This window comes from Dromaius novaehollandiae, chromosome 6 (assembly GCF_036370855.1).
Source record: "Dromaius novaehollandiae isolate bDroNov1 chromosome 6, bDroNov1.hap1, whole genome shotgun sequence".
NCBI lineage: Eukaryota > Metazoa > Chordata > Aves > Casuariiformes > Dromaiidae > Dromaius > Dromaius novaehollandiae.
This window is the reverse complement of record NC_088103.1, coordinates 6,632,834-6,659,534: the sequence shown is the minus strand read 5'-3', so window position 1 is coordinate 6,659,534 and position 26,701 is coordinate 6,632,834. Positions and strand designations below refer to the sequence as shown.

At 44.2% G+C, this 26,701-nt stretch overlaps 1 protein-coding gene across 1 annotated transcript; it reads right to left on the bottom strand.

Annotated features, from left to right (window-relative positions):
* Positions 1-267: 267 nt before the first annotated feature.
* Positions 268-25,184, bottom strand: LOC112981627 (putative neutral ceramidase C). Its single transcript, XM_026097424.2, has 21 exons — positions 25,066-25,184; positions 23,593-23,739; positions 20,908-21,017; positions 20,265-20,414; positions 19,532-19,708; positions 19,225-19,352; positions 18,562-18,639; positions 16,753-16,873; positions 15,155-15,280; positions 14,694-14,780; positions 12,951-13,055; positions 12,718-12,799; positions 12,116-12,231; positions 10,289-10,383; positions 9,159-9,198; positions 8,298-8,393; positions 7,263-7,358; positions 6,454-6,603; positions 5,450-5,509; positions 4,606-4,694; positions 268-786 (listed from the first exon to the last, which is right to left on the bottom strand). The coding sequence occupies exons 2-21, from the start codon at positions 23,723-23,725 to the stop codon at positions 597-599; spliced, it is 2,229 nt and encodes a 742-aa protein (XP_025953209.2). The 5' UTR covers positions 23,726-23,739; positions 25,066-25,184; the 3' UTR covers positions 268-596.
* Between the last annotated feature and the right edge of the window lie 1,517 nt (positions 25,185-26,701).

The following is a 26,701-nucleotide window of genomic DNA, read 5'->3' as shown; positions in this document are numbered from 1 at the left end:
TAAACTGAGAGAATGAATCCTCCAAATATCCTAAAACAGACTAATCAAAGAAATAATCTTTAATTTTTTCATGAGTATCTAACCTGTTTTTCTGCTCTCCGATGTAGGAAATCGGCCCTTTCAGTCACTTGACTGCTGAGTCTTCTCTTTTGGTGTCTTGTGACTTCAGCAGCTCTTCTCAGTTTTATGGGCTGGACTCAATTTTGTGGACTATTTTATGGTCTGGATTAGCTCCCATTATTCACTAATTCTCTCTGGGAGAGAATATTCACAATCAATAAACATTTATTTAAGGACTAAAGTAAAATAGTTAGTCTTTTAGTACAATAAGAATCAACTGCAAGAACAGTCCAGGATGAGGACAGCTCGAATGAAGGTATCTCAAACTACTTAGGCTGAACTGCAGGAACAAGCCAGAACTTTACAGAAAGGAGAGTTGCATTGCACAGCAACAGATAACCAGCAGCACTTGAGGGACAGAAATGACGTGCGTAGTCACAAACACTGTAAGAACAGCCCCCAAATGCGAATTTGAACATCACAGAATATCAAATGAACTGTTCAAAGGAAAAAATTCCTTTCATGAAGGAAATCACCTATAGATTTATGATTTCAAACACTGAAGATGTGCCTTCAAATGGATAAAAGACAGCTGGCTTGAAAAGTGGTATTTTCTTGTAGTGCCCAAAGTGCCGTATTCTGTAGGTGCCCGGCTCTGTGGTCCTAGGGATATGCCACTGAACTGTCGCGTTGCTTTGGCCACGTGACCCTTTGGTCCAGTAAAATCTAACAGACAAATGGAAAACTAGAGTCAACAAGAAAATCCACTTTCATTTGTTTCAATAGCTCAAGAGCTCAAACTGACTAATCTAGGCGGAACAAGATGGATTAACTCAAGTTCAGTGTATTTTAGGAGCCTTTTTTTTAACCTTTTCCCATATATTCAGGCTATTAGAGCAGCAATCAACAAACCAACCCAAAACACAGGAGGGTTGAGACATATCTGGAAACACTACACAACAAGTCACTGGTCATTTCTGTAGATAGAAGGTATTTCTACCAAAGCATTCTCATGTTACCAGCTCTGTATCATAAACCCCATACAACATTATCCCATGAGTAATATCCATCAGTTTAGTCTTCCCTGAAAAGTGGAAGTGGTGAACCAAGAGGTTACATAAATAGCTGAAGGTTACTGGAAAGTTTGTCAATTTTAAGGTCAAATTTTTCAGCTATTTCCTTCTCAAACTCCCATTTTCTTTTATAAGCTCAATGGGTAACTTTTAAGTAAGTTTTTGAGAAGTTGAAGTGCCTGAGAGCCAAAAAAAAAAACAAAACAACCCCCCCCCCCAAACTAAGGCAGATGTTTTCTGAAGAGGTCAACAAACAACAGCACACACTTCCTACCATCTCTTCATCCCAGCAGGCCCCAAATGATATTCAGGCCTATTAGAAGACAGAACCAGTTGAAACAACACTGTGGGAATTTATTTATTTCAATGACAAAAATTGCTAGAATTTTTCTTCACTTTAGGAAGGAATGTCAGGTCAGAGAGGGATCAAACACTTCTGCTCAACCTCAAGGCTAAGGACAGCAAGACAAAAACATCCCAGAATCGGGTGGTGAGGGATTTTTCAGCCAGGCATCACAGAGCACCTCTTGGGATGATAAAAAAAGATTAATCTGCTCTTTTTTTTTAAGGCTGCCAGTGAGAGGTACTGTTTGACATGCCCTGATTTTACCCAAGCCAGACATTCAGTAGCCGCTAACACCGCTCTGTAACTTTGCACATTTCTGGCTCACAGCAGCAGCTGCAACTGAAGAGCTCGGCAGTGACTCATGAAGTTCATGGCCCATGGTGGGAAATGGGAAACCATAACAAATTTAGAAAACATCATTATTAGCTCTCTCTTTTTCTAAATAAAAATAAATGGTCGAAGAACTCTTAATGAGAGCTCGGTGAACCAGGACCCCTGCTCTGGGATTCTGGAATTGGAAGATAGCTCAGATCCCACCTGGGAGGAGGCCTCATGCAAGATGAGCTCATAGGGATTTAACCACACCTCATCTCTGTTGACTGTTTGCTAAAGGCAGGGCAGTCAAACTCTCCTCCTCTAGCTAGGTTCATCCTCCTAAATGGTCACAAGAAAGCTATTACAGAGTACATCCCACGCCTCCACCCCAGACACAAGATTCGTCAAACTTTTCTCCCTGGAAGCATCAAAAGAGCGTCCATCAAAAGTAGAACCTGAATGGAGCTTATCTATCTTTGCTGCAGTGGTGGATGCAAGACAAAGGACAGATAACAGAGATCCCATTCCCTGAAAGTAGCTCCTCCTTCAGCAAACCTTCCTATCTTTTGACCCCTGAAAACATGCATTTTGCAAATGTGTCTGTAAGCTATTTAACACTTGGTCACACTAAACTAATAAAGCCTTCACTTGTGTTACTCTCCTATTGCAATGCCACCAAAGTCAATGGAATCAAATTTTAGTTTTTCTAACATAAAAAACCCACAGTCTGACTTCGCTGATGCCTGGTATGGATGCTTGATGCTCCCTGAGCCTATCACCCTGATTACTGATATTTCAAAGTTCATGTTCCTTGTTTTCATTATTTACAAAACTATTTTCCCTTTCTCATATTGTTTTCTACTACATATTGTTTGTGGAGCAGCAGAAAGGGAAACAATTGCCACCTGCAATTTCTTTGCCTTCTGGTAAGTCCCTTCAGACAGGAAAAGGCAAAATAATTCCTCTTTCTTAACAGCAGAAGTATTCGAGCATCACTGTCAGAGCAGGCTAGATCCAAAGTCTGACATTGCTCAGCAGGAAAAACAGGATGTCTAGATTTTTTACGGCAGCACATCCTTAAAGTTTTGCCCTTTCCTATGTTCTTCAGCTTTTTGAGAGGCATTTTATTAAACGTTTTCAGTGTTTCTGTCCAAGATTGTGGAAAATCTTTGTAGGTAGGGCTAAGTATAGCTTACAGTATGTGAATACAGGGGGTAAAATGCCAGCACTGCCTTATTTAAGTAGAAAACTTGACAAAAAGCGTGCAATTTAAGTGACAAGGTAAAAACAGCGCTAGTATTAAATAAAGGCCAAACACTTAGACATGTAAAGCTCCAAGTACAGGTAGGAATAAATCTACTGCGTTGGGATAGAACAGGAATTTTTCCAGGGCAGAAGATGAGTACATTGGCTTTTATTTCACAGAGACAGGCAGCCTGCTTGAACCACATTTAATTGTGTTACATTATTAGAGCATGTCAATGGGAGACAGTGGATTTATGCTGGAGTTCTGGCCACCAGATTAGATTTGGAGAGCAATTGGTTGCATTTGGGCAGAGAGAATTATGCCCTACCAACTGCTAGTCATAAATTCAGAAAAAAAGACCTTCCTGATGAATCTGAGCTACTGGGAACATTGCTTCTCTGATCTTTGAGGAGATCTGCTTGCGCTGGAACATTGCAAGGTCAGAAGATCCCCCAAAACAGACGTTTTTCAGGGCCATTCTCTTATAGATAGGTTGGAGAGACAGGTAGGTAAATGTCCATTTTTATTCAAATAATGGAATAACTTCAAAAAGAATGGCTCGACAACAGATCCCTTTGTATTCCTATGGCATGTACTGACTTCTGATGTCGCTCTGAAAGGTGACATTAGCTTTGTCGCTTAATGGGTATTTTTCCTAATGCCGGATATCTCCAATCTTAACTCTGTTTTCTTCTGAACTTCTTTTAAAATGTCTACCATTTCTACGCTATGATCTACAGCGAAGCTAGCCAGCGTCTTCCTAAAAAAATCCTTCTGTTGACTGAATCTTTGATATTCTCTGTTTGGTATCCTATTCCTCAGTACCATACAGCAGAGGGATGGATGCAGGCTACGAACAAATTAGACTGTGGTCAGCCAGTTCCCAGCTCTGCAACCGAGGAACCACAGAGGCGGATAACTTATCTCTCCATTTGTAAAAGGGATCACTTGTGGCTCCTTTTGGTCGTTACAAAAGGCAAGAATTGCCTCTTATAAAGTCTCCACAAAGTGAGATACTGATGGTCTAACCTCCTGCTTCTTGTGATCTGCTGACTCTAGTCTTGAGACAAAGTTTTAACCCGCTAAAAGTCACTTTGCAGCAACACATTGCAAAATGAATTATCTGATGACAAATTATTAGACCTGGACTCTATACTACAAAGAGAGGCAGCCATACTCATTAGTCTTGCATGAATTTCCGATGCGTCTTGGACTCTACAGCATTACCTCGGTGCTGGGTAAGGTGACCCCTCATAGTTAAGCAACGTCTTTGCATTTGTAGTCTTAACTAGCTCGATAAGCCGAGTACAGAACAGCTCCTTCTCTAATTCTCGCTCTCGTTTCTACCTTTCCCAAAGCTATTTCTGAGGGGAAGGCTGAGTGCTACGGTCTGGACACGGTAACTGCACTAAAGCAGACTGATCTGTCCCCCGAGAGCATGATCTCCAGGGGCAAGACTAACCTCCGTTTGGAGATCTGAGAGAAAGCACGTTGCGGTAAACTCACATGACTCTCCGGAGTTTGTGAAAGGGTGAAATCTGGGGAGGACACTGTGAGTCACTCACCTGGTCTCCCAGGAGGCATCATTATGCACCACATGCCAGCTCCCTGAGGTGCTCATGTATCTCTCCACCGTCAGGAAGTTGTGTTCCGTCTGCAATGAAAATAAGAGGAATCGCCAGGCTCTGACGGGACAGGCAAGTTCCCTCTCTAGTGTTTCATTTGCAACTGGAGAACAGGCTATGCGTCTGCATGTTGAACTGCCAAATTAGGTAGTTATTAGTAAAAATGCTTATATTTCCTGCAATGCACAACTTTACATCTATAAATAAAACAGAGAACCCATAAGGAACCTGGACATTAAAAAGAGCATCAGCAAGTAAGGCATTTGCCATCACTTTCTATCCAAGATGACTGACAGGGTGAATTTTGTACTTTTCTCATTTTGTTTCCTTAAAATCATATACCAGGCTGATAGGATGGAGACTAGAGCCCACTCTTGTTCCTACAAAAGGGCACTGGAAACCGAGAAAAGGTATCTGGACTGGTGCGTTACACAGGTGACTTCAGCTTGAACATGTGAAGAGATCATGAATGATCTGTATCTGACTTCAGTGCAGCTTTTACATTTGAGATGTCCAATACAAGACAAAGTGGTCTCTAACAAATGGACATACGTCCAAAATTAGGACTTTGCTTCAAAAACATTGCGATGGTGTGAATTACCAGAGCACATGGTTAAGGGAGACACTTCTGAACAGCCAGCAAAGAAAAAAGAACTAGAAGTGAACAATTTCACTCCTTTTGAAGCCTGAACGTCAAAGACTAAAACGTATAGGGCAGAGGCAGTAACTAAATATTAACCAGTCCATAAAAGCCCCAATTCCAGCACTGTTGCATTATATTTACCACATTCTCTGCAGAGTTCCTCGGGTTTGCGCTTACAAAAGTTACTTCAGCAACTTCTCCCTGTGGGAACGTTAAAATTTATTTTAAAGACTGAGTGGTATTTTGCACATTAAAAACTTCCTTTTCAGAAGCCATCGATAAGAGGGGTTTTTTTTTTTTTAAATAATATTTCACTTGTTGCAGTAGGAATGGACAATTTATATTCTGAATTTGTATGCTGTGCTATGCCATTCCACTTGTCCTACTTGCAAGATGAACTCCATGGTATCACGTAAAATTTCTGTGTAAAGCAGGGAAGGAAATAAGTGACATTTTAAGAATACAAGACCTCCCTGCCTCCTTCTTACCTCTCTCCTGCAGGTATGCCAGTGAGATGAAAGCCCTTGCTCTCAACACCTTATCTAAACTATTAAGTATTGAAAACACTGAACTCTTTCTGACATTTCATCTCATTTACATTTTATACCAGAGACATCACAGGTGACCTGATTTCTGCTTATAAACATAGCGTTGTACAATATTCGCCTATTTAATCATCAACTGCTGTTTTATGAGGAAACAGAGTTTTAAGAGTACTGATGCTTCATCAAGTCACTAGTGTGGTTATCCATATGTTGGAGGCAAATCTCATTCATCCACAAGCTTCAGGTTCAGGGGATAAGTTTGATTCATTACTAAAAAGTAACGAAGTAGAGAAGCATTTTGAAACAGTTTTAAAATTGAAGAGGACTCTCTGACCTTATTAATGGGTGGAAAGTACCAAAAACAAAGCACATAACATATGCATAGACAGCACAGTGATTAGGACAATCAGTGTTTTAACAGAGTAAAACTATATGTAAAGTCTGCCTTTTCAGTCATGATGTAAGCCCACTAAGAACAATGATATTTTTCTGATTTGAGATCCCCACAATTCTTTGGAAAACAGGCTCTTTAGGAAGATGGCTTAGAATTTAAAGAGGTTTTCCTAAACAGAAGTTAGCAAATCTCCTTGAAGCTCTCACCACTCGATACTGTTGTCTCACTTCTTGCAGCACATCCCCAAACGTCTTGCTCGATGGAGCGTTATCAGCAGTGACGGCAGGCACCAAGGTCAGGCTAGTTACATTGAAAAGTGGGGGCTCTGGACCACTTGGCAAATCCTGGACTGTATTCTGAGAGAAGAAACACGGGCTTACGACACAAAACTATAGATGCCAAGTACCTCTGTGATGAATCATACCGGTTCTATGGCTCTTTAACAAAGTACACTGCTTAAATAGACTTTAACAAGAGCAATAAAGGGAAGATAAAAGCACGGTGAGAAGATCCCCGTTTGTGCTCCATGTTCAGAAACAATCCTGGCCAGACACAAACTATCCTGTTGTTGAGATCCCCCAAACCCACCTGCTAAAATATCCTATGGCAGGCAGCTCCCACCCACGGGTACGTTCCAGCTGTGCACATTAACGTGGGCCACAGATACAATGGTAACAAATACTGTCACGTACAGTAGAAATGCAGCAGATTTTTTCCTCTTGGTGGAAGAGCAGCAGTGTCAGGCCATACTAAAATTTAGTGGTGTGGAAGCCTCAACCCTGGTAGGTACCTATATTCTAAACTTTGCACAAAAATTTGCAGAATTGCAAGTGGTGTGAGGCTCTCAGTATAGGAATTATTTTTCATACCATATGACAATGCCACAAAGACATTGACATTTATAAGAAATAGAGGTGTAACAGTCATGTAACCTCGCTGAAGAACAATTATACCAATCACCTTTCACAGGATTTGAAAGTCTAGCAGCATGTGGCATACAGAAAGTTTTGATTACCGTTGCGATAGCCCTTGCCAGTCCTCTGTACAGCTGAATATAAGCTGAAAGAGTGTGTGGCCCATAAATAGTTGACGCTGCCTCATATCTTTGAACCTAGAAAAGGACAAAATTGGAAAAGGAGGGTTTGAAGGAGTCTTGAGCAGTTTATGTGGCCCATTCTACTCCCCAAAGACAACACGAGCACTATATCTGCAGGGGGTTATTTAATGAGTTCTGAAAGTCACCTATGAGAGGGATGTACACTTCCCTGGAGATTCATCTCCAGTACCTCAACCCCCTTACTGCCTGGAAGACAGCCTCACAGCTCACCTAAGTATTGCCGCTGCAATTTCAGGTCCTTCTTTGTTCTCCTATCCACCACAAAAAAGGAGGACAAGTTATCACCTCTCCATTTCTGACAGCTCTTTATTTCCTTAAATTTTTATGAGGTAGGACTTTTTCCTCTCCAACTTCTAGGGTTGAACAACCCCAGTTCTTCCAACCTTCCCTCCCAGATTAGGATTTCTGAACCTCTGGGATCCATCCAATTGTCCACGTCCTCCTCACAGCACAGCATCTACCACATCCTCTTGGGACCTTTAAAGCTACTTCATGGGTCTTGCAAACTTTGTTGCTGCCTTTACCACCGCAGCCTTACGGTGCTGATTCACGGTCACCTCACGGTCTTACAGCTCCAAATCTTTCTTTTGGCAGCTTCTCCAACTTGTGAAGATCATTACCAATTCATTCAGGTCATCAGAAGAAACACTGAAAAGACCTGAACCCAGAAGAGCTCCCTTCAGTACATCTGACCATTTCCTTACTGAGCTATCCAGAACTACTGGGAACCACTTTGGCACTTACGCTATTTCGTCTAGGCCAGAATAAACAAGCAGGTGTCAAGATTTCTACCAAAGACTCTCATAACTCTTTTCAGCTTTTTGTGGCAAAGAAAGACTACTGCGCGTGCGCATAATTACACATCAGTATCATCCCATATAGCAAAATCTGAACCCAGCCAAGCACATTCAATAGGCAGTTTTAATTGTTTACCTGGTATTCTTCATAGGTGGTGATGTAATGGGTGTAGACATTGCACAGGCCTGCAATTACAACATTCATTCCTGATGTTCCATGAGACTCAAATTCCTAAGAAAGGAAATAAATAACTCTTCTTGTAATACCTGCTTAATGCACAATTATGTATTATTATTTACCAGGACAGAATGCAAAGTTCTTGGAGGCAGAAGCTCAGGAAAATGGCCCTACAAATGCAATTTCTCCCATATTAACATCTTGATTTCCATTCAGTGCCAAAGAGCAAAGAGACTCCCCACAGAGAAAGAGGATAAATGATGTCATACTACAGTAAATGCAACAAATTGAATACAGTTTCTTTTGAAGTCTAATATCTGTATTCTCCTAAAAACCACAGCACTATAACATGTTGTGAGATCGCCTCAGTGAGTTATGGGGACAGCAGGGAAGATTAAGGAGGTATTCAGACTGCAGCTGAAAATAAGATAAATCAATCTGTTGAATAGAAGAAAAAAAAATATATATGCCATTTTTTCCCAGTTCTCATGTTGCAGGAGCTAAACCCCCCACCACAGAGGCTTCAGAGACAAAACCTGTTAGCATCAGTTATGCCAGGATTTCAGTTAATTTAGTTTTGTTGACTTAATGTATGGAAATCTGACAGCTTTGCTTCTTTTGGGGAGGACATTCATCTTTCTTGCATGTCAGTGAGTGCATGCACAAATATGCATGAAGTAATCGTGAGAAAGAAACCTCTGTAAAATGTGAGACCCAGGATCCCAACTAGGAGGAGACAAGAGAAAAAACAGCATAATTAAGAAATGAGAAGTTCCAGATACACTGCTCTCTTGAGAAACTTCTTCCTCAACTACTTACACTTCTAACTGCTTCCCGTAGCCTACGTCCAGACATGGTCCTAGGGATATTAAGGGAATAATGTCAATCTCCAGTAATGCAGAGAACACAGAGGGTGTTAAAGAAGGAATAATTTGTTTAAAGTCCAAAAGTCTGGATATTTATCTGAGTCTTTGCTGGGGTATCTGACTACTTGGGGTCACTACAAGGCCCCTCTCTCCAGGCTAGCTTTACCTTTGACGTGCAGCACACCAGAGCAGAAGGCAGGCTGTCAGCAAGTTGTTAGCACTTGGGTCTTCTCTGTTGCGAGTTCAATCAAAACATCTCAAAACATTTCATATATGTAATCACAGCCAGACTCAGACTGGAGGTTTTCAGTCTAACCTTAGCTCACAGCAGCACCAACGTCATAGCAGATTGCTCAGGCAAGTCTGGGCAACCCGCAAGGACAAAGATCCCCCACTCTCTGGGCAACCTCAAGCCAAGAAATGTTCAGTTCTGGTGTTTCTTGATTTGTGTTTGTCATTCAGGATTAAAGCCAAAACTTAAATATTTTTCACAGAGCAGAAGTCTTTTATTTGGAACCAGAGAAACACTTGCCTCTTGATCGTACTTGTTTAGTTTGGCAACACTGAAACGTAGTAATCGCTTTTTATGAAATCAAAACTCAGGATGATAGAAAAAAGATGATAGAAATAAATCATTAACCTATCCAGATTCTTAACATTTTATCATCAATGAAAAATTAAGATCAATGCAATCCATCATTCCAGCATTTGTGGCACGAAGAGTCGAAGTTAACGTGTTCCTTTCATTTCAATTAAACTACATTCTGCAGGGAACAGTTAAAATTACTTAGGAAGCTTGTTTCAATCATCTCCCTCATAGACTGGCCGTAGATAGTTCATAAAATGAAGAAGAAAATGGGAAACTCCAGGTACCCAGAGGAGACAGTATACAAGAGACTATATGCAGTGGACATATGTGTGTTGTGCTTGCAGAGCTACCATACGCTGGGGACAATTTTTAGTCTAACCTCCTCCAATCCCCCTCTACACTGGATTATTGCACCCACATGCAAAAGTACTACAGAGGGATTTGAACAAAAATGTGCCAGCTGTGATATATAGAAAAAGATCAAAAGTACATACGTAAGCTCTCCAGGAACAGCAACAATTGCCAGCGACCCGATGGTAGCAAGCTGAACATCTACTATGTCAGGATGCCATGGGTGAGGTCGAGTCATCTAAGATGAAAAGAAAAAGTGGATATGACTTTTAGAGAATAATAGCAAGATAGATAGCTGAAGCATTTTCCTTTCTATAGTCTTAAATCAAACAAATAAAATTACTTTGCAAACTATAGCCAGCCATGTGAGAAAGCATTTTACCTCCTGTATGACATGTACAAGAAGTTGTTTGGTTACCACACACAGATTAAGGAGAGACAATTGTGAGTGCAATGGGTGAGGCAAAAACATTTGTGCTGGTGGAGGGGTAGTTTAAAGCAAATTAGATGAATAAGGTCAGTGTAACACCTAAGAACAGAAATTTCCTGAGTAGGAACTCCCCACCCGCATGGGAAGAGGATAAAAGGAAATTAAGACCACCAGCAACTCGAGAATGACATGGCTCTGGCAAACAAAATGCAAAATCCTGGTACAGAAAGGCAGAAGGATTTCTGGGGAGCAACTTAGCAGGGGCATAAAATGAATGGTAAAACTTTGTCAAACACATTAGGGGCAGGAGGCCTGCCAGAGCATCTATAAAAGGATGCTCAAAGGAGATACAGGCATAAGAATAAAGTGTAATTTATTCTCGATAGCACCAGCCTCGGTGGAGAAGCTGGGGCAGGAGGAGGGTCTACACTGGAGCCTCTCTTCAGCGAGATGAGCCAAGGAACCGATTGAAAGATGAAGTGGCACTAGAAAAGCTTTTAAAGAGATTGATGAAAGGAGTAACAATGAAATGCCTCATCCAGATGGCATTCCCTAATTGCTCTAAAGGACCTTGGACATGATCCTGCTGCCCTACCCTCTGCAGGACATTACATTTGCCTTGAAGCCAAAGGAACAGCAGGTGGAAAATGTGGCATCAATTTCATTTTAAGGTTCTAAGTAGGACTCTGGGAGAGTTAAGCAAGGACAAACACAAAGTCCTGCCCCAGGACGAAGTGGTCCCATGCACAGGGACAGGCTGGGACTCACTGGCAGAAGCAGCTCTGCAGTTGAGGGTCACAGCAAAAGCACCAGAGACCACAGCACGAGCTGCAGCGTGGGAAATCCTAGATGGCCATAAGGAAACAGTCCTTCCCCATGTGAGCAGTGTTGCCCTGGAAGAGAGCCCTGAGCAGTGGGGCATCTCCGCCCTTGGGGTTGTCCAGACTCTCCCGGACATGGCCCTGAGCAACCCATTGTACCTGCGACATGGGCCCTGCTGTGGGCAGGGGTCGGACCAGAGATCCCCACCAAAGGGTGTCCCCAGCCTCAGCCCAGCTATGAGTCTAACTATAGACGAATAAATCCGGCATTAATAGATGTTATAATCCACAGAACTGGCAGACACTTGCATAAATACAACAGAAAAGCAGAGAAGTCAACAGGGCATTTCTCGAGGAAGTCATAGTACGGTAGAGATCTTTGAAGACACCACTGCGAATGTGGGTAGGTTGATAGTGTCCCTGGTGTTTCCAAAACGCACAGTGACAAGCTACCTCAACTTAAACAGTCCAACATGTTTTACAACAAAAAGAAAGGTCTTCCCATAGATTAAGACAGGAAAGTGTGAGTAGGAGAGAAGAAAAGCCCTTCCAGAGCTATTAAACACAAAGGTATGAGCCCCAGCAGAGGATGTCCCGAAACCTGAGACTGCCAGAAGGGAATGCTGAGCTCCACATGCTGTTTGCTTTCCCTGATCTTAGGTATTTGTCCAGATCTGCAATCCCTCTGCTTTCCAGGGCACGTAGCAGTGCATCCTTACCTCTCCAGTGCTAAAGAGGATTGGCTTGGGTTCATGGCACGCTTGTGTTTCATTGGATGGCTCTCCCAGCAGCTGGTCCCGGATGTTGTCCCAGAATGGATCCCCTTCTACTGCACCTGAAGGGAAAAACATCTTCATCCACTGATGCTTCAGCTCCTACAGCAGCTGCTGGGCAGAAATCTTCATGTTAAATACTCCCTCCTTATCTAGAATGGGATATTTCTCAGCAGATTCTGGGTATCTCCCTTTTCTAGGTGGTTTGAAATGCTGGACTCCATCAGCTCCATACTTGGCAGGATCTGGGTAGCAAGAACAAATTGCAGAGACTGGCTCAAGGCCAGCTCTTTCTCCTCCCCACTCCTCATTCAGCACTCTTCTCCCTTCAGAACCTGGTCATTTCCTTGCCTGTAAGGCTTTTGGCAAATACAAACTTGCAAGGGCACCATAAGATCACACCTTCCTAAAAACATCCCTTTGGAGACTGTGCTTCAAGCAGTTGTTGATGTTCTCAAAGTGACTCTGAGGGTTTGAATCTATTGGTGGGATGCCCCATGTCTTTCCCATTTGTACGAAATCCTATTGACATCTGTTCCCTCAATTACCTTGTGTAAAATTGAAAGCCCCCACTCCATCAATAGTACCGGCAGCAAAGCTGTGTCCTAGGGCAGGTTTGCATGTTTTAACCTTAATTAAAAAGGGGAAAAAAAGAAAAAAAAAAGAGAGAGAGACTTTAAAATCAGTTCTCTTCAGTGTGCCAAGTCCTGCTATAAGAAGACAACATTTCTTCCTTGGTGAGTGGTCCCAGGGCTGTGCCTAGGGGAGCTCCTGCCCTTACCGTGTGCGTGGCGTTGAGCTCCACTGAGACATCGCTCATGTTCACCCACTGGTGTGCCGAGCTGAGAGGTCCTGTGATCTCCTGGGAAGCATTTGCATACACCTCCTAAAGCACAGACATAGAGTAAGCAGAGTCAAAGACAGCAAACCAAAGCAATGCAGCTTGCCAGTGTAGAATAATCTCTGGAATGGGTGTAAATTCTTGAGGAAGAAGAAATCAGGCACTCAGCTCTATCTCCCTGTTGCAAATTCAGCTGGATGAATTATTTTCATATTCTGTTGACATCTTCTAGTGACATCTTCCAGGTATTAAAGCTAGAGCATATTTCCCAAGCTTCTTTGTTTCTATCATCTTGTCTCTAAATCTTGTATGCCCCAATTCCTGCAAGATCTCCCTAGCCCAAGTAACATACAGCAGATACTCTTCGGCCAGCAGTTCTTGTCTTTCTTTTCACAGCTAAAACATGCATCTATTCCACCTGGATGACAATATTTTGCTGGTTGAAACCTTTTGGCCTCATCCATGTTACTCATGGCTCAAATGGAAGGAAAAGCCACTACAGGAGATGTTAGTGTATCTGCATTTCTCACATCTTAGACTGACCAAAACAAATATTTTCTATGGGAAAACATACCCTCCATTGTATTCGCTGCTTCCAAACACACAGATTTTACTAGGCATTTACTATATGGATGACTGCTTAGTCATTCTAATTCGGTCATCAACTGTTCAGTGAATGATTTTTCTGACACACAGATCTGGAATTGGTACATAGAAAATGTTGCCAGAAGTCATACAGGTTTTGCAAAATTTCCTGTAACTGTAGGAAGAAATGGAGGACATTGCATTTGAAAACCAAACATCTGGAGTGTTAAAACGGCAGCAATGTTTCCTCTCTCCATTTGATACTCATGGAAGGAGCATTGACTGGGACAAGAGTTTCCGTAGGACGAGCTTTGACTTGCAAGTCACCATCAGTCTAGATGGACTTTAGGGCAAACCTCTGTAAACGGCAATCAGAAGGAAATGGCTATCATCAAGCCTTCTGCTCTTACTGCTTTACTGGATCTCCTCCAGTTCCTACAAGCTGCTGTCCCTGAACCTGTGCCAGACACGTCCTCCTGCTAACAGTCCTCAAGTAACGCAGATCTGCAGAAGGGGAACTGGTGAATTCGGGTGAATTTGGGGCCGAAGGACCAAAGAAGCGTAAGTGAGGCAATGGGCTGGAGCACCTCAGCTGAATAAATGCAAAGTCAAGCGTGGAAGGATGAACGTGCTTCATGGGTGTTTAAGCTAACACGTTTTAGCTCACACTTGCATTAGTTTAGGAGCATGATGTCAAACTCATCCAACAAGTGGTATGTGGTGGCATCTCCAAGCTCTTCTAGGAGTCTTCAGGACCTGTGATTTTTCCCACCATTACTCTTCTGACATACATGTATGGAAGAGGGAGATTATGAGGGAGCAATATCCATATTAAATACCAATAAGGACCAGATAGATTAAAAACACAAACTGACATTTTAAAGTTGCAAGGCCTATGATCCTTCATCTAAAATAAAAGTGCATGTTTTTTGAAAAATCAGGCAACTCCTTCTTTAGCATATAAATATGTATTTTAATGTACTTTAAGCCTACAAACTTTCACACAAGTAGATGCAAGAAATTTGCTCAAATGAATTATGCCTTTGTTTTTCTAATAACCACATCCATGCATACTCTTAAGGTAAAAACATTGCTTACCTTTGCTTTCAAGTAGATATTTTGCCCTATAATTCTTGTACTGTCAAACATGTCAGTACCAGGACCCATGGCCATGCACATCTTTGCCTGTTAAGAAATTTTTTTTGAATTCCAGTAACCTGTTAACGTAAAGAACATAACTGCAAAGTGAGTGTGCAGTGGATGAATGCACAAGTGATTTTTGTAATTTGGGAACTAATTACTTTTTGCAAGCCATCTAAAGTTTTGGGCACCCAGTCTCTATGTTAACCTCTGATTTTATTTGGACTTGGGGTGAACGACCAGAAAGCTGGGTGTGCTGGGACAAGACACAGTAAGTTCCTGAAATGGGTATCCTGAAGCATACAAGAAACAGGTGATTTATTCATGCAGAATGGTCCACCACCTGGCTCCATATTTGCACCTCCAGCAGGAACTTTCTCCTTAATAAAACTTCATGCAGATCAAGAATATGTACTTACCCCACCCACAGGACAGGTGCTCTGTGGGTTATCGCACGAATCGCCCGTGTTTATGCAGAATGGTCCTTTGGTATTGGGAGACACATCTCCTAGGTTAGAGGACGCAAAAGCAGCAACAAAAGAGCCCTGTGGAATAAAGACACAGACAGATGGGTTTTAGTGCCTTGCAGTGATTGCAAACATCGCCTGCATCTTTCCCTTAGGGTTACAAAAGTGCAACACAATGCCGAGACTGATATTATAGCCAGCTGGTTGGCATGGGACACTGGTAACTATTTCTGAAGTGACGGGGAGGTTTGATGCTCGGATTTAGGAGTGCCCCAAGGGAAAAGCCAGAGAGAAAAGGATGCGCTGGATGCAGCTACCATTGCAGGTGCCAAAGGGGGACCTTCACACCATTTTAGTTTCTGGATAATGCCTCTTCCACCTCTTCCAGCTCAGCAGTAGCAATTTACTCTCGTTCGTAATTCCTAATGTTACTGGCCAGATGCTAACGGGTCAACATAGCGCCTTGCATGAGATTTTCCTTCTGCCAGGCTCGATCCACGACAGATTTAGAGGGTGAGAGCCACTGCATCTGACCACAGGAGTTAACGTCAAGCAGCACTCATAAAGCAAGGCTGGTTACATACAGCGAGTGTTAGCCGAATTCATCTCTCTCAGACGATGCTCTCATTTTAGAGATACCATGCGTCAACACCGGCTATTTAAATATATTATCAGCTCTTCAGCCATCCTCTTGCAAGGCTGTTAGACGCGATGTGCCCAGCAGGCTAAACACTGAAACCTGCAGACACTTCCACACGTACTTAGCTTTGTGTGTGTGTCAGCTCGCACTGACTTGCACCCATAACTATGCACTACGGTGCGGTCTTGTTGAAAACTTTTAGATAACCCACCATAAAAAGAAATGTTTGCAAGTAGGAAACGAGTAAACTTTCTTTAGTTTCCATCTTTGGTATGAACTGCATGTGGTCCTCTGCCCAGAGGATTGAAATGGGAACGGGCAACTGTTTCGAAGTTGGAGATACGCAGAGGCCACTCTGTTAATTGGCTCATGATTCAAAGCGTCCATGAGGTTGGTTCATATCCTTATTCACATTCCAGAGGAAATAAAGCTTTTTAAAGGAGCTGTGTTTGCTCTCCAAGGATGGAAGTGCCCCCAGGACAAATGAAAACTGGAAGGCAAAACTGTTTGGGAGGTTGCAGGAAACAAATAAAGTTGACTACAGTCTCTATCCCCCAACGTTGACATAGTATTGCATTCCCTTTGGCTCAGCTGTGCCACACATCTTTCTAATGTTTTCATTATTTTCAATAGTTGAATCAAAATAAGTTTGGCTTGCCTTTAAAATCTAAATAAACGTAGCTGGCTGCTATTTTGGAAAGCCATGAGTACATCTTGTAATTTGTCTTTGCTGGAGGCAGAAAAAAGTAAATAAGGCAAAGAACGCATCTTTGTCTCCTTTTGCTGTATTTATCCTGCTATCTTATTTCACTGTTTGAAAGAACCTGCTTTGGTGCACAAAAGGCACCAATCAACCTATTCTGGTGCACCTTCTTTCCCATTATTTTTGATAGTCTTAAAATAGTCCCACCTCTCCCGGGAGCATCCCTTCGTTCTTCTCCTGTTCAAACAAGTGAGATGCGTAGCCCACGTTGTCACTGTTCACTAGGTGGTTTGTGTTGTTCATGCTGACTGGATGGACTGCGAACCAGCTAAAGAAAAATCAGAAGATACATATAGGAAATACATTATTCCATCTATATATATTCCACTATTTCTGTTGCACCGTAACGAAGCTCCACTGCCTCACCAGAGCAACCGAGTTCCTCAGCACTGTGCAGAACTTGCCATCCCCTTCCCCAGAGCAAACCAGCTTGCTTTGCTTTATGTGCCAACCAGACAGCTGGGTCTATTTGAGATTACTGCTGTGCTCTGCAGCTTGAGAAGGTCCTCCCTCCATGTGCAAACCTGCAATTTCAGCTGCTCAGCAGTTGCTCAACCCTTAAAAGGGCAGAGGTTATCAAACAGCACTTGGTTAACCGCTGCGTGCGACAGCTGGTAGAAGAAGGGTCTGGAATAGCCCCTTACGCCCTCTGAATGCAGGCAGCTGCGTCCCCCTTCCACAGCACTTGTGCCTCAAGAAAGATCCTTGGCTTTTTTCCTTACTTCCTTAGCTGTGACATCAGGAGAAAAAAACAGTTACTTAGGAAAACCTTCCTGTTCCTCTTAACACAGTCAAACCCTCACTTGTGTTTTCTAGAGGAGAAAACCAGAATGGTGACTTCGTTACCGAGAGTTGCTTCATTTGCGTGGCCTTGAGTTCTAAACTTTGACCAGCCAAGCACTCGGGCTCAGATCTCCTGATAGGAGAGGCGTCATAAATGCTGCCTCCTGGAAAAGGTAGCTCAGCACACAGTGTTCGACACCAGGAACGGCACACTTTGCACGAAATATGGGGCATTAAAAGAAAATAATCAAGAGATCAAGAGAAGAGAAGTCAAAGATGGATACAGCTGAACCTTTTGCTGCCCAGAGGAGCTACAGAGGGGCAAACTCTGCTCAGAGGAGCACAGCAAAAGCAGCAGAGGCACCAGCACAAGCTGCAATAAGGGAAATCCCAGCTGGCCCTAAGGAAACACCCCTTCCCCATGCAAGTGGTGGCATGCTGGGAAAGGACTTGGAGGAGCGGGGAATCTCCATCCTCAGGGATTGCCCAGACTCTCCTGGATACAACCCTGGGCAACCTGCTGCAGGTGCAACGTTGGCCCCTGCTGTGAGCTGGGGTCAGACCAGGGAGCCCTGGGGTGCTCCCAGCCTCAGCCTGGCTGTGCCTGTGTGATCCTCCTCCTCTTTTCCACACTGTTGAGCAAGAAGAGACTTAAATGTCCAATATCCAGCTGTATAGGGCGGGTTTTACACCCCTCCAAAGGAAGACCAAATAAGACCATCTTCCCAAGCCTCTTTTGTATGCTGAGGCCTATGAACATGTGCCAAGAGATGGGCAGAAAGCTAGAGATGGACCAGATGCTGCTATAGCTCCCAGAGCAGATGAAGAACGCTGTCCTGTTTTATGCACTCATAGACTCTCACCATAAACTTATTCGTCATCCAGAGACCCTCTGGTGACTAGCTGGGAGCAGTGAGAAAGCATGATTTTTGAAAAGGAGAGGTTGTATAGAAAGGAACTGTAGAAAGGGGGTTGGATCAGAAATTCCCAGACATCCCTTCCAACCTGAATTATTCTATCATCTTTGCGCAGATTCTAAATAACAGCAAAAATATGCTATTCCCAGGACAGCCTGAGGGCCACTTGCCCAAGTGTCCTGCCTCTTGTGGTTTCTGGGGTATTTTGGTTCATTAAGATTTGGGGAACAAAACATGTTACTTCTGTAGTCAGTACCTGATAAGGCCCAACTCCTGTCCGTTTGCAGCTACCATCTTCAGCATCACCATTTCTTTATCAGTGTTGGATGAATACCTGGGACAACGAAGCAAGGTAATCCCATTAAGTGCCACAGTTGTGGTCCCGCTCTGTGTTGCTCAGATGCGTTAAATCTCCACCAGTTGAGCAAGAAAACAAAGAGGCTATTACGAGAGAGCGGTTAGACCTGAAAGGAGCACCGGAAAATACCTGCTGAATATAAGGGACAAATTACCGCTCTCATTGACATCAAGCGGAACGTGGACCTCTCTCTAAATACAACCTCATGCACAAAGGATAGCATTTTAATGCCACCTGACTCAAATGCCAACATCTTCTAATGCCATCTTCTTCATTTTTTCAATGAAGCACAAGGTCAGACCCTTAACCAATGCTCTGCCACGCTTGGAGGGAGCCGGAGGCTCACCCAACCACTACTCTCAGGCCCATTAGTACAACCCATTTTAGCGGGGAGCAGACGCTCAAGTACCCATGATGGTGCCAGTGTCATGCTCTTGTGGTCCACATTTTGAACCATCCTATGGATGACCAGAAACACCCACTCCGAGGCAGCTGGGCTAGGGACCTGGTCAGAGAGCCCCTTTCAGGGCTCTCTTTCTTTGCCGTTGAAAGGGCCTTTACCTGCTTCGCTCAGATGCTGGATTCTGGAGGTAAGAGTAAGGGCTTCTGTTGATCTGACTGTTTTCTACAGTGCCTCTGTTTATAAAAAGCCTTCCTTTCTTCATGTCCTCATGTGCTATATCAATACTCTGAAAATTAGGAAGGCAGGGGATATTAGCCCATGCATGGGAAAGAGAATGGAAAGATTGCAGCATTTGGAGATGCTATGATGAACATCCCAACAAAAGCAACCTTAGTCATGAAGACATCTCCCCATTGCCTTTCCCATGCTTACAGGATCTCATTTCAACGGAGTAGAAACACCTACCTTTACAATGCCATTCACAACAGCCTGAAGGGATGGTCTGACCAGTCCTTTGCTAGTTAACCAGAAGAGGGTGTACTGGAAATAGCCAGCCGGCCCCGAATGCGTGTGAGTGCCACTGAGAATGACGTTGTCCTGTCGGTACAGCTCACCGTACTTGCTCTTCAATTCCTTGAGCACCTAGGAAGGAGGAGGTAATCCTACAAACCCTGTTTCACACCTCAAAAGTGCAGAGATTTGTATCAGCCCTTGCTAAAAAAAAAAAACATCTCTCATCTGACTCCCCACTCTTCTCTTTCTTCCCGATACTCCCACACCGGTGGATTTTGGTATCAACTTGGTAACAGCCTTATGATAATTGAATCTCCTAAGTGAAGAGCCCTATGGCCAACTTACAGCCAATCCCATATCACCCAGTGGGTCTCCACTTCTCTGCTATTCTCTCTCCCTCCCTCCGTGGTGCTAGAAATCCAGAGTTACACAGGCACCGAGTGCCATGTGCGTTCCTGATAAAGCTTCCGGTAAAAAGAGCACAGTCAAAGTGTAGCCTCAGCAGCAGAGGCAGCTTCTCAGCATGGACACAGCACATCTTCAAGTCTCTGGAGCAAGGAGATGCCAAAGCAAACGTGCTAGCATATTTGTCATTATTTAGCAATGACTACAGCGTTACCGGTAACACCAGCGACAACACAGAATAAAGTCAGACCGTGCAGACTGTTTGTTTCCATCCACGTACCTCCAGCCTCACTCTCTGAGATACCATTCCTATGTCGGCGCTGACGAACACTACTCGTCTGGAGTTATCGGGCTCTGCCACAATGAAAGCTCGGCTGTAGAGTCGCGTGAGAAGCCCACCGCCCACCTGGTCAGGGTTGGCAAAACCCATCTGGAAGGGAAGAGGCCTATCAGGCTCATATGGCCAAAATACTGAGCTACATATTCACTTGCGTATGTATTTCTACATAGATTTAGCAGAGGATCAAGGGAATTACATCCAGCCATTGCAAGTGTGGTCATAGGCTAGTTCTTTTTTAATAGCTTTTAATATATGCAGAAACCAGTCAACCTATAGGTGTGGTTCTGCAGAAATACTCCATGGTTTTATAATTTTTCTCATATAGCAATTGATTCATACAAACACTTGGTCATTTGTGACCTAAGTCGCAGTAGAGCTGCCAGAACGGCATCCTCTCTCGACAAGCAGATGGTTGAGTCATTCAGTAGCAGAGCATGAGCTCAGGGGTACAACTGTCTTGCCCCATGATTGCAAGAAAGTTCACGTAGTTGTTAAAGACAACTATCTGGTAAGTTCTGCGAAGAACAGGCAGAAGATGAAAACCAGTATTTCACAGACCCCACGCTCAATTCCCCATACGTACCAAAGGAATTTCTGCGACGGGCCCTGTGCAGTCAGCTCGACCTACGCCTATTAAGTAGTTTCCTGATCCACTAGTTGACGTGCTCTGAGTCGAGGTTGGTTGACTGGGATCTGTAGTAAGAGTGGATTAGTGGACACGTGAACAAGCAGAATTTTGGCGGGGGGTGGGGAAGTTAACATGACTTTTTTAAAGGCAAAGCATGCCTAACAAGCCTACTGGAGGACTCAGCAAACCTGTAGACAAGGGGATCCAGCTGATAACTTCCAAACAGCCCTCATCAAAGGCTCTTACAGAAGATACAGCAGAATGGGTTAGGAGGGAAGTGCCTGGGACAGATGAATAATGTGGTAAGGGACAAGGAGGGACCATCCTGGCTCAGAGTGAGTGGGGTCACACAGGGAGCTCTGCATCCCGCGCCCGTCGGCACAGTCATAAATGACCTAGAAGGGACTTCACTAGGTAACCGCATAACAACGTGACGAAGTTTGCTGACACTGCTGAGGTATCCAGGCTAGCAAAGCCAGCCGTGAAGACTTGCAGAGGGAGCTCACAAGGCAGAGTCACCGGGCTGTGTAAAGTGCACAGTAAGTCACTGCAGGTAGAAGATAAGCCTAGCTTTGCAGAAGATGAAGTTCTCTGAGCTCACCATTGCCATGCAGGAGACAAATCCTGGGGTGTAATATCTGTTTTCCTGAAAACTTCAGCTTAGTAGCAGTTAAAGAAAGTGGGGAGCATGTCAAGAACTATCAGGGAAAGACCAGAGCACAAAGTAGGGCACATCGCTATGTCAGTGTATAAATCCCTGGGGCAGCCAACACTTCCTTCGTGCAGCGCTGGTGCCCTGATCTCAAAAAAGGGCACAGCAGAGCTGGCACAAGTTCAGAGACGGGTGAAGCTAAGCGCCCCAGCAACTTCCACACAAACAGCTAGGAAAAGGCCTCCCAGAGGACACTGTGTCTCATCCCACCCGTTGCAAATGTGTGGAAGTCCTTCTACAGGATGGGCAAAGCATCTGGAGAAAGTCATGGAAGAAAAATCACCAAGGGATATTAAATAAAAAAAAATTTAAAAAGGAATTCTCTCTGTCTCAGGAAGTCCCAGAGCCACAAATTAGTGGAGAATGAGATAACACTGTGGGAAAATATTTGTATGCGCTTAATCTGTTCTTACAGTCTTCCCTCGTCATCTGTTGCTGGCTGCTGTTAGAGACAGGGCAGTGGGATAACGGGATGCTTCGTCTTCCCAGTACAGCCTGTCTTAGGCTGTTATTTAAAACAGAGGAGAGCTGAAATTCTCACATATGCCGCAGACTGATCATTACAAGCCCCAGACATTTCTCTCACTTAAATAGGCATAAATGACAGGGTTATCTTAAACAGGCATAAATGAGAGGGTTATCTGTTAAAACTCTTCCCTTCATAGCTAAGATACAGAGGGGAATCACTTGTACAAAAATTTTATGTGTTCCAACACAGAAACATGAGGAAAGTGTGAACTCTATCCAATTCGAGACCAAAAATCAAGAATTTGGAAGTTACCATTCCTGACACATAAGGCAAATCCTCATTCATCTGGAGAAGTCAAAGGGAAACCCCTTGCTCTGGGAAAGAGCTCTTATCAGGTGGAAACAGCTAGAACTTCCTAACAGATGTTTTTCCCTTGAGCTTTCATCTCTGGGCATACTAGAAGCGAATTGAAGGGGACTCTGGGCAGGATGCTCCAAACACCCAACTCCCCCATGCCAGGCGAGGGGATTGGAGGTGCACGTGGGTGGTGACAGTATTGCAACTGCTAGGAGGTTCCTCAGTGTGGTACCCAGATCAACGGGCTCTCTGGATCTCCTTCCACAGAGCGAGGAGAGCGAAAGAAGGTTGCAAATGTCCTTGCGGTCACTCTAACCCACCTTGCACCAAGGCCTCCAAAATGAAGCCTGGAGAGATGCTCTTGTGTTTGGCCACCACACTCCTGCTGTGACAGCCAGCAGAAGCAACAGGCCGTGGTTGTGCGAGAGGATCACACACCTCACACCCACAGAGAAGGCTACAAATGCTCAGCAGCTACCCAGTAACCCTCTACCTGTAGCCCATTAATTTAAATGACTGCACCAGGCACATGGCTCATGGACAACATGATCCTGCAACTTGAAATGAACAGACAGTGCAGAGTTGCCCCTTAGGTAAGAGCTTTCTCATTTCTCTGGGTTTCAGAGGGGAGCTTCACAACCTGTTTTGGTTTTTTTTTTTAAATGCATTTTTACGCTTTCTGAAAAAACAAGCTGCTTCAGGTGAAAATGGACTAACAAAGTTTAGCTGCTGGGCCCACAGGCATGCCATGCATACGTCATCTCACCATGAGTGGGGAAGGGTGAGTAACTGGGGTGACATCCAGATTCATACAAACATTTCAGTGCAATCTGCCCTTTTTTCTGTCCACCCTTTAGGTGCTGCATCTATTTATCGGCACAGTCTCCGAGGCAGGGCTCTCTGTGCCAGTGCCTTTGCACAAGGGACAGCAGCCTGGGATGTCCAACCCCAGAAAGGGTTTCTGGCCACTGCTGCTTTAAAAAGAAATCAGCTATTCCTCCTCACAGCCCTCCTTGTGCAGCACCCTCCACCCCAGCCAACCCTCCAGATTTCAAGCAACTGGAGCAGGCTGCGATGGAGGGATTGGAACATCCCAGCTTGCCTTCGGCGGAAACTCCTTCCCCGGGGAGGAAGCGGAGGATAAGCAGCACCGCGGTGACCGCCGTCATCAGCGTCAGGAAAACGATGAGCACAGCCTCCAGGCGGGATAAGGAGCACTTGGACCTTCCACGCATGGTGGGAGCACACACTGTGGAAAGAGAAGGGAGGCCGTCTGAGCGGGGACAACCGCCGGACGTCGGGCACGTCACACCCAGAGCCGTCGTTCTGAGGACACTCTGTCGAATCTTTAGAAGAAATCTTTTGAATAAATGCCACAAACAAAATAAGTAAATCCAAATAAAAATAGCACAAATAAAGTCCACGGATATTTTAAATAAAGCCAAGTCTTCCAGCAGATCCTGTGTAGCAGCTGAGAGAGATGTTGCAGCCTGAGACCTAATAGCATTTCTGCTGCTCGTGCTCAGAGCACATCACAAAATAACAATGGTGATGATGATGATGATATTAATTTAGGAAACACAGTGCAAAACAAACAACTACCCAGCTAGAAAAAAACAATGGTTGTGGTTTTTCCATCCCATCGTTATAATAAAAACCTGGACCCACAAATTTTAGGAATACAGAGTGTTTTTCCCTACCTCAGGATTGCCTGAGATACAACACAAACTCTAACACTCCTCCGAATGAGATCCCTGATTTCCCCTGGGCCGTAGCAGCACTGGGAGCAAATTGCCCAGAGAAAGGCACCCATCCATCCTAGGCGTGTTGCATCTGCTCAAACACTTGGAGACAGGTTGCTCGAGGATCACCTCAGATATAGGTTTATTGCTCTTTAAAGATTAACAAAAAAGTAAGGCTATGGGGACATACACCATTTTTTCCCTGTATGAAAAAACAACAGTGCCCTCCTCTTTGTCCTGCTCTGGCATCCAAGATTTGCATCAAGGATTTCAGGTTTCCCTGGTGGGACTGGCAGTGGGATCAAAGACATGCCTTTCACTCTTCTTGCACGCATCCAAGTTAGAAATAAGCCTTTAAAATAGCTTTGGCCACTTTCATGCATCCTTAGATGCCCTGGAAACAACTGATCTGCAAAAGATAACTGCTGAAAAGAACCTCTATGGTCCTGGAAAAGCGGTGACAAAAACCAACATTGCTGGTTGAGCTGGCTGCTCATCCAGGCTTCTTATAAATGATCTTTGTATCAGCTTATTTCACTGTGGTAAGATAAAGCAGTTGTGAGCATTGCTGAATTTCACCTAGCAAGTTTTCCAGTAGCAGAATTTAAATACTATGCATTTCCTTCCTCCCCTTTTTCATTTCGCATTTTATTCTGGAAGCGCGAGCTTGGCAGCCAGCCACACAGTGCAACGACCCGTCCAGACAAACGATATCACAGCGCCATCCTTAAATGTGTCTGCACGAGACTCACTTACATTAATAAGCAATTAAACTGCTGAAATAACAATAAAAATGGCAACATCTAGTACTAAGAAATCTTATGCAAACTTACCTTGTAGCGCAGCTTATTAGAGATTTCTGTATTCCTGATGACGTATGGCTTCAGTATGTTTAATTCTGTTTGTAGCTGAGCTTCCTTGCATGTCCTAAGGTCTAAAGGACCATCTCATAGCCTGAAAACTGGCTTTATTGCTGCTGTAGCCCTGTGAGTCAGGCACTGCACAAGATAACATGAAACAGATATTGATAATTTTTATCCAAAAGGGAAGTAGGATTTCTCAACACATTTATCTTAGATGATGAACAGTGCCTATCTCTCTGAAATAATCTTTCTGGGATTGCACTGGTCAGCTGTGGTACACCAGGAGTTTGGGAATAAGGCTTCCTCCCTCTTCTTTGCTTCGGCATAGCTTGACCTGCCTTTAGGTTGTCCTCTTCTTTCCACCTGGCCAGCTCTCCTAATCTTTGTGGAAGGTCAGTCTCCAACATTGCCAGATGTTTTTAGAAGGTGAACTTGAACATGGGAGCCTATTCTCAGGTTTTAAGCTCATTTGTTTTTAACATGGGTTTTCTAAGTCACAGGTTGGTTCCATCATGCATGAATTCCCCAGCTGCTAAAGCATGCTTTGCCCAAAAGGTCTTGATGGTTTGCTCTTCGCAAACACAAAGGGTCTCACCCCCTCCCTGGGATGGTAGCTGCTTGCCCTTGCTTGGGGTGGGGTGGGGATGAAAGACCCTGTGAGCACTATGCTGTTACTTCCCCCAGCTCCCCAAACTCCCATGCATTTCAGGGAGAATTTAAGGATGGGACCACCTGAACATTTTCTGTCACATTCAGCTTTCCATTAGCCAACCATCACGGGAGACTTGGTCTTCCTCTTTTTGCCCTCATTTCTCTCACACCCCCAAACTCAAGGGGTTAATATCCCAGCTAGCGTCAAGCACATGGAATTTGAGTTATTGTTTCAGGGCCATATTCAGTATCTCCTTTCGACTCAGCAATTTTTGGACTGACTGTAGGAATAAGTAAGGCGTTCTGATATGTTATCTCCTTGCTGTGATACTGAGGAAAATTAGTGCCCCGGCACTGGCTGAAACCGATCTGTTTTGCCTTAGGGGATGAAAAATACTCCTGGGGAGTTCTGCGCTGTCGGGAATATCCTGCTTAGGGGGAACCCAGGAGTCCAAGAGAGACCCTGATGGCTCTGCAGCAGGCCAGCTCAGGACCAGCAAGGTTTGTTAAGCCCAGCCTAGGGTCCACCAGTCCATGTCAGGCTCCGTGTCGTGCCCATCCCAGGGAGCACGTGCTGGCTCAGGCACAGCGCTAGATGTGAGCTGACCCCTGAGTATGGCTGCGCTTTTATCAGCCCGGTACCTCTCAACAGCTCTGCGCAGAGATGTAGCAAGAAGAGCCTTGATCCTTCTCCATCTAAGCGCATGCAGGAACTCATCCTTGGACTGTGCTCTCAGTGTGGTGGGTAGGACTGAACTCTTGACTGAACATCGCTTCTGTCCCCTGAGCTCATTAGCTCAGGCAAAGAGCAGCACAGTGTGGTTGCCTTGCTCCAGAACCTGGCCTGGGTGTGAAATCATGGTCATGTGTGCTAAGCAGACCAGTTTGCTTTGATCTGTCCCAACAGAGAGCCAGCATGCTCTATCTGAGTTTCTCTTCTTTCTTAAGAAGCATC

Bases quoted from the DNA above. Each gene is read 5' to 3' on its own strand.
- LOC112981627 (XM_026097424.2), bottom strand. From the start codon at position 23,725: ATGCGTGGAAGGTCCAAGTGCTCCTTATCCCGCCTGGAGGCTGTGCTC. The intron at 12,800-12,950 runs GTAAGGGCAGGA...TTTTTAATTAAG, and splicing joins AGCTCAACGCCACGCACACG to GTTAAAACATGCAAACCTGC. The intron at 12,232-12,717 runs GTAATTGAGGGA...TTTTCCCTTCAG, and splicing joins GGCTTTCAATTTTACACAAG to GTGCAGTAGAAGGGGATCCA.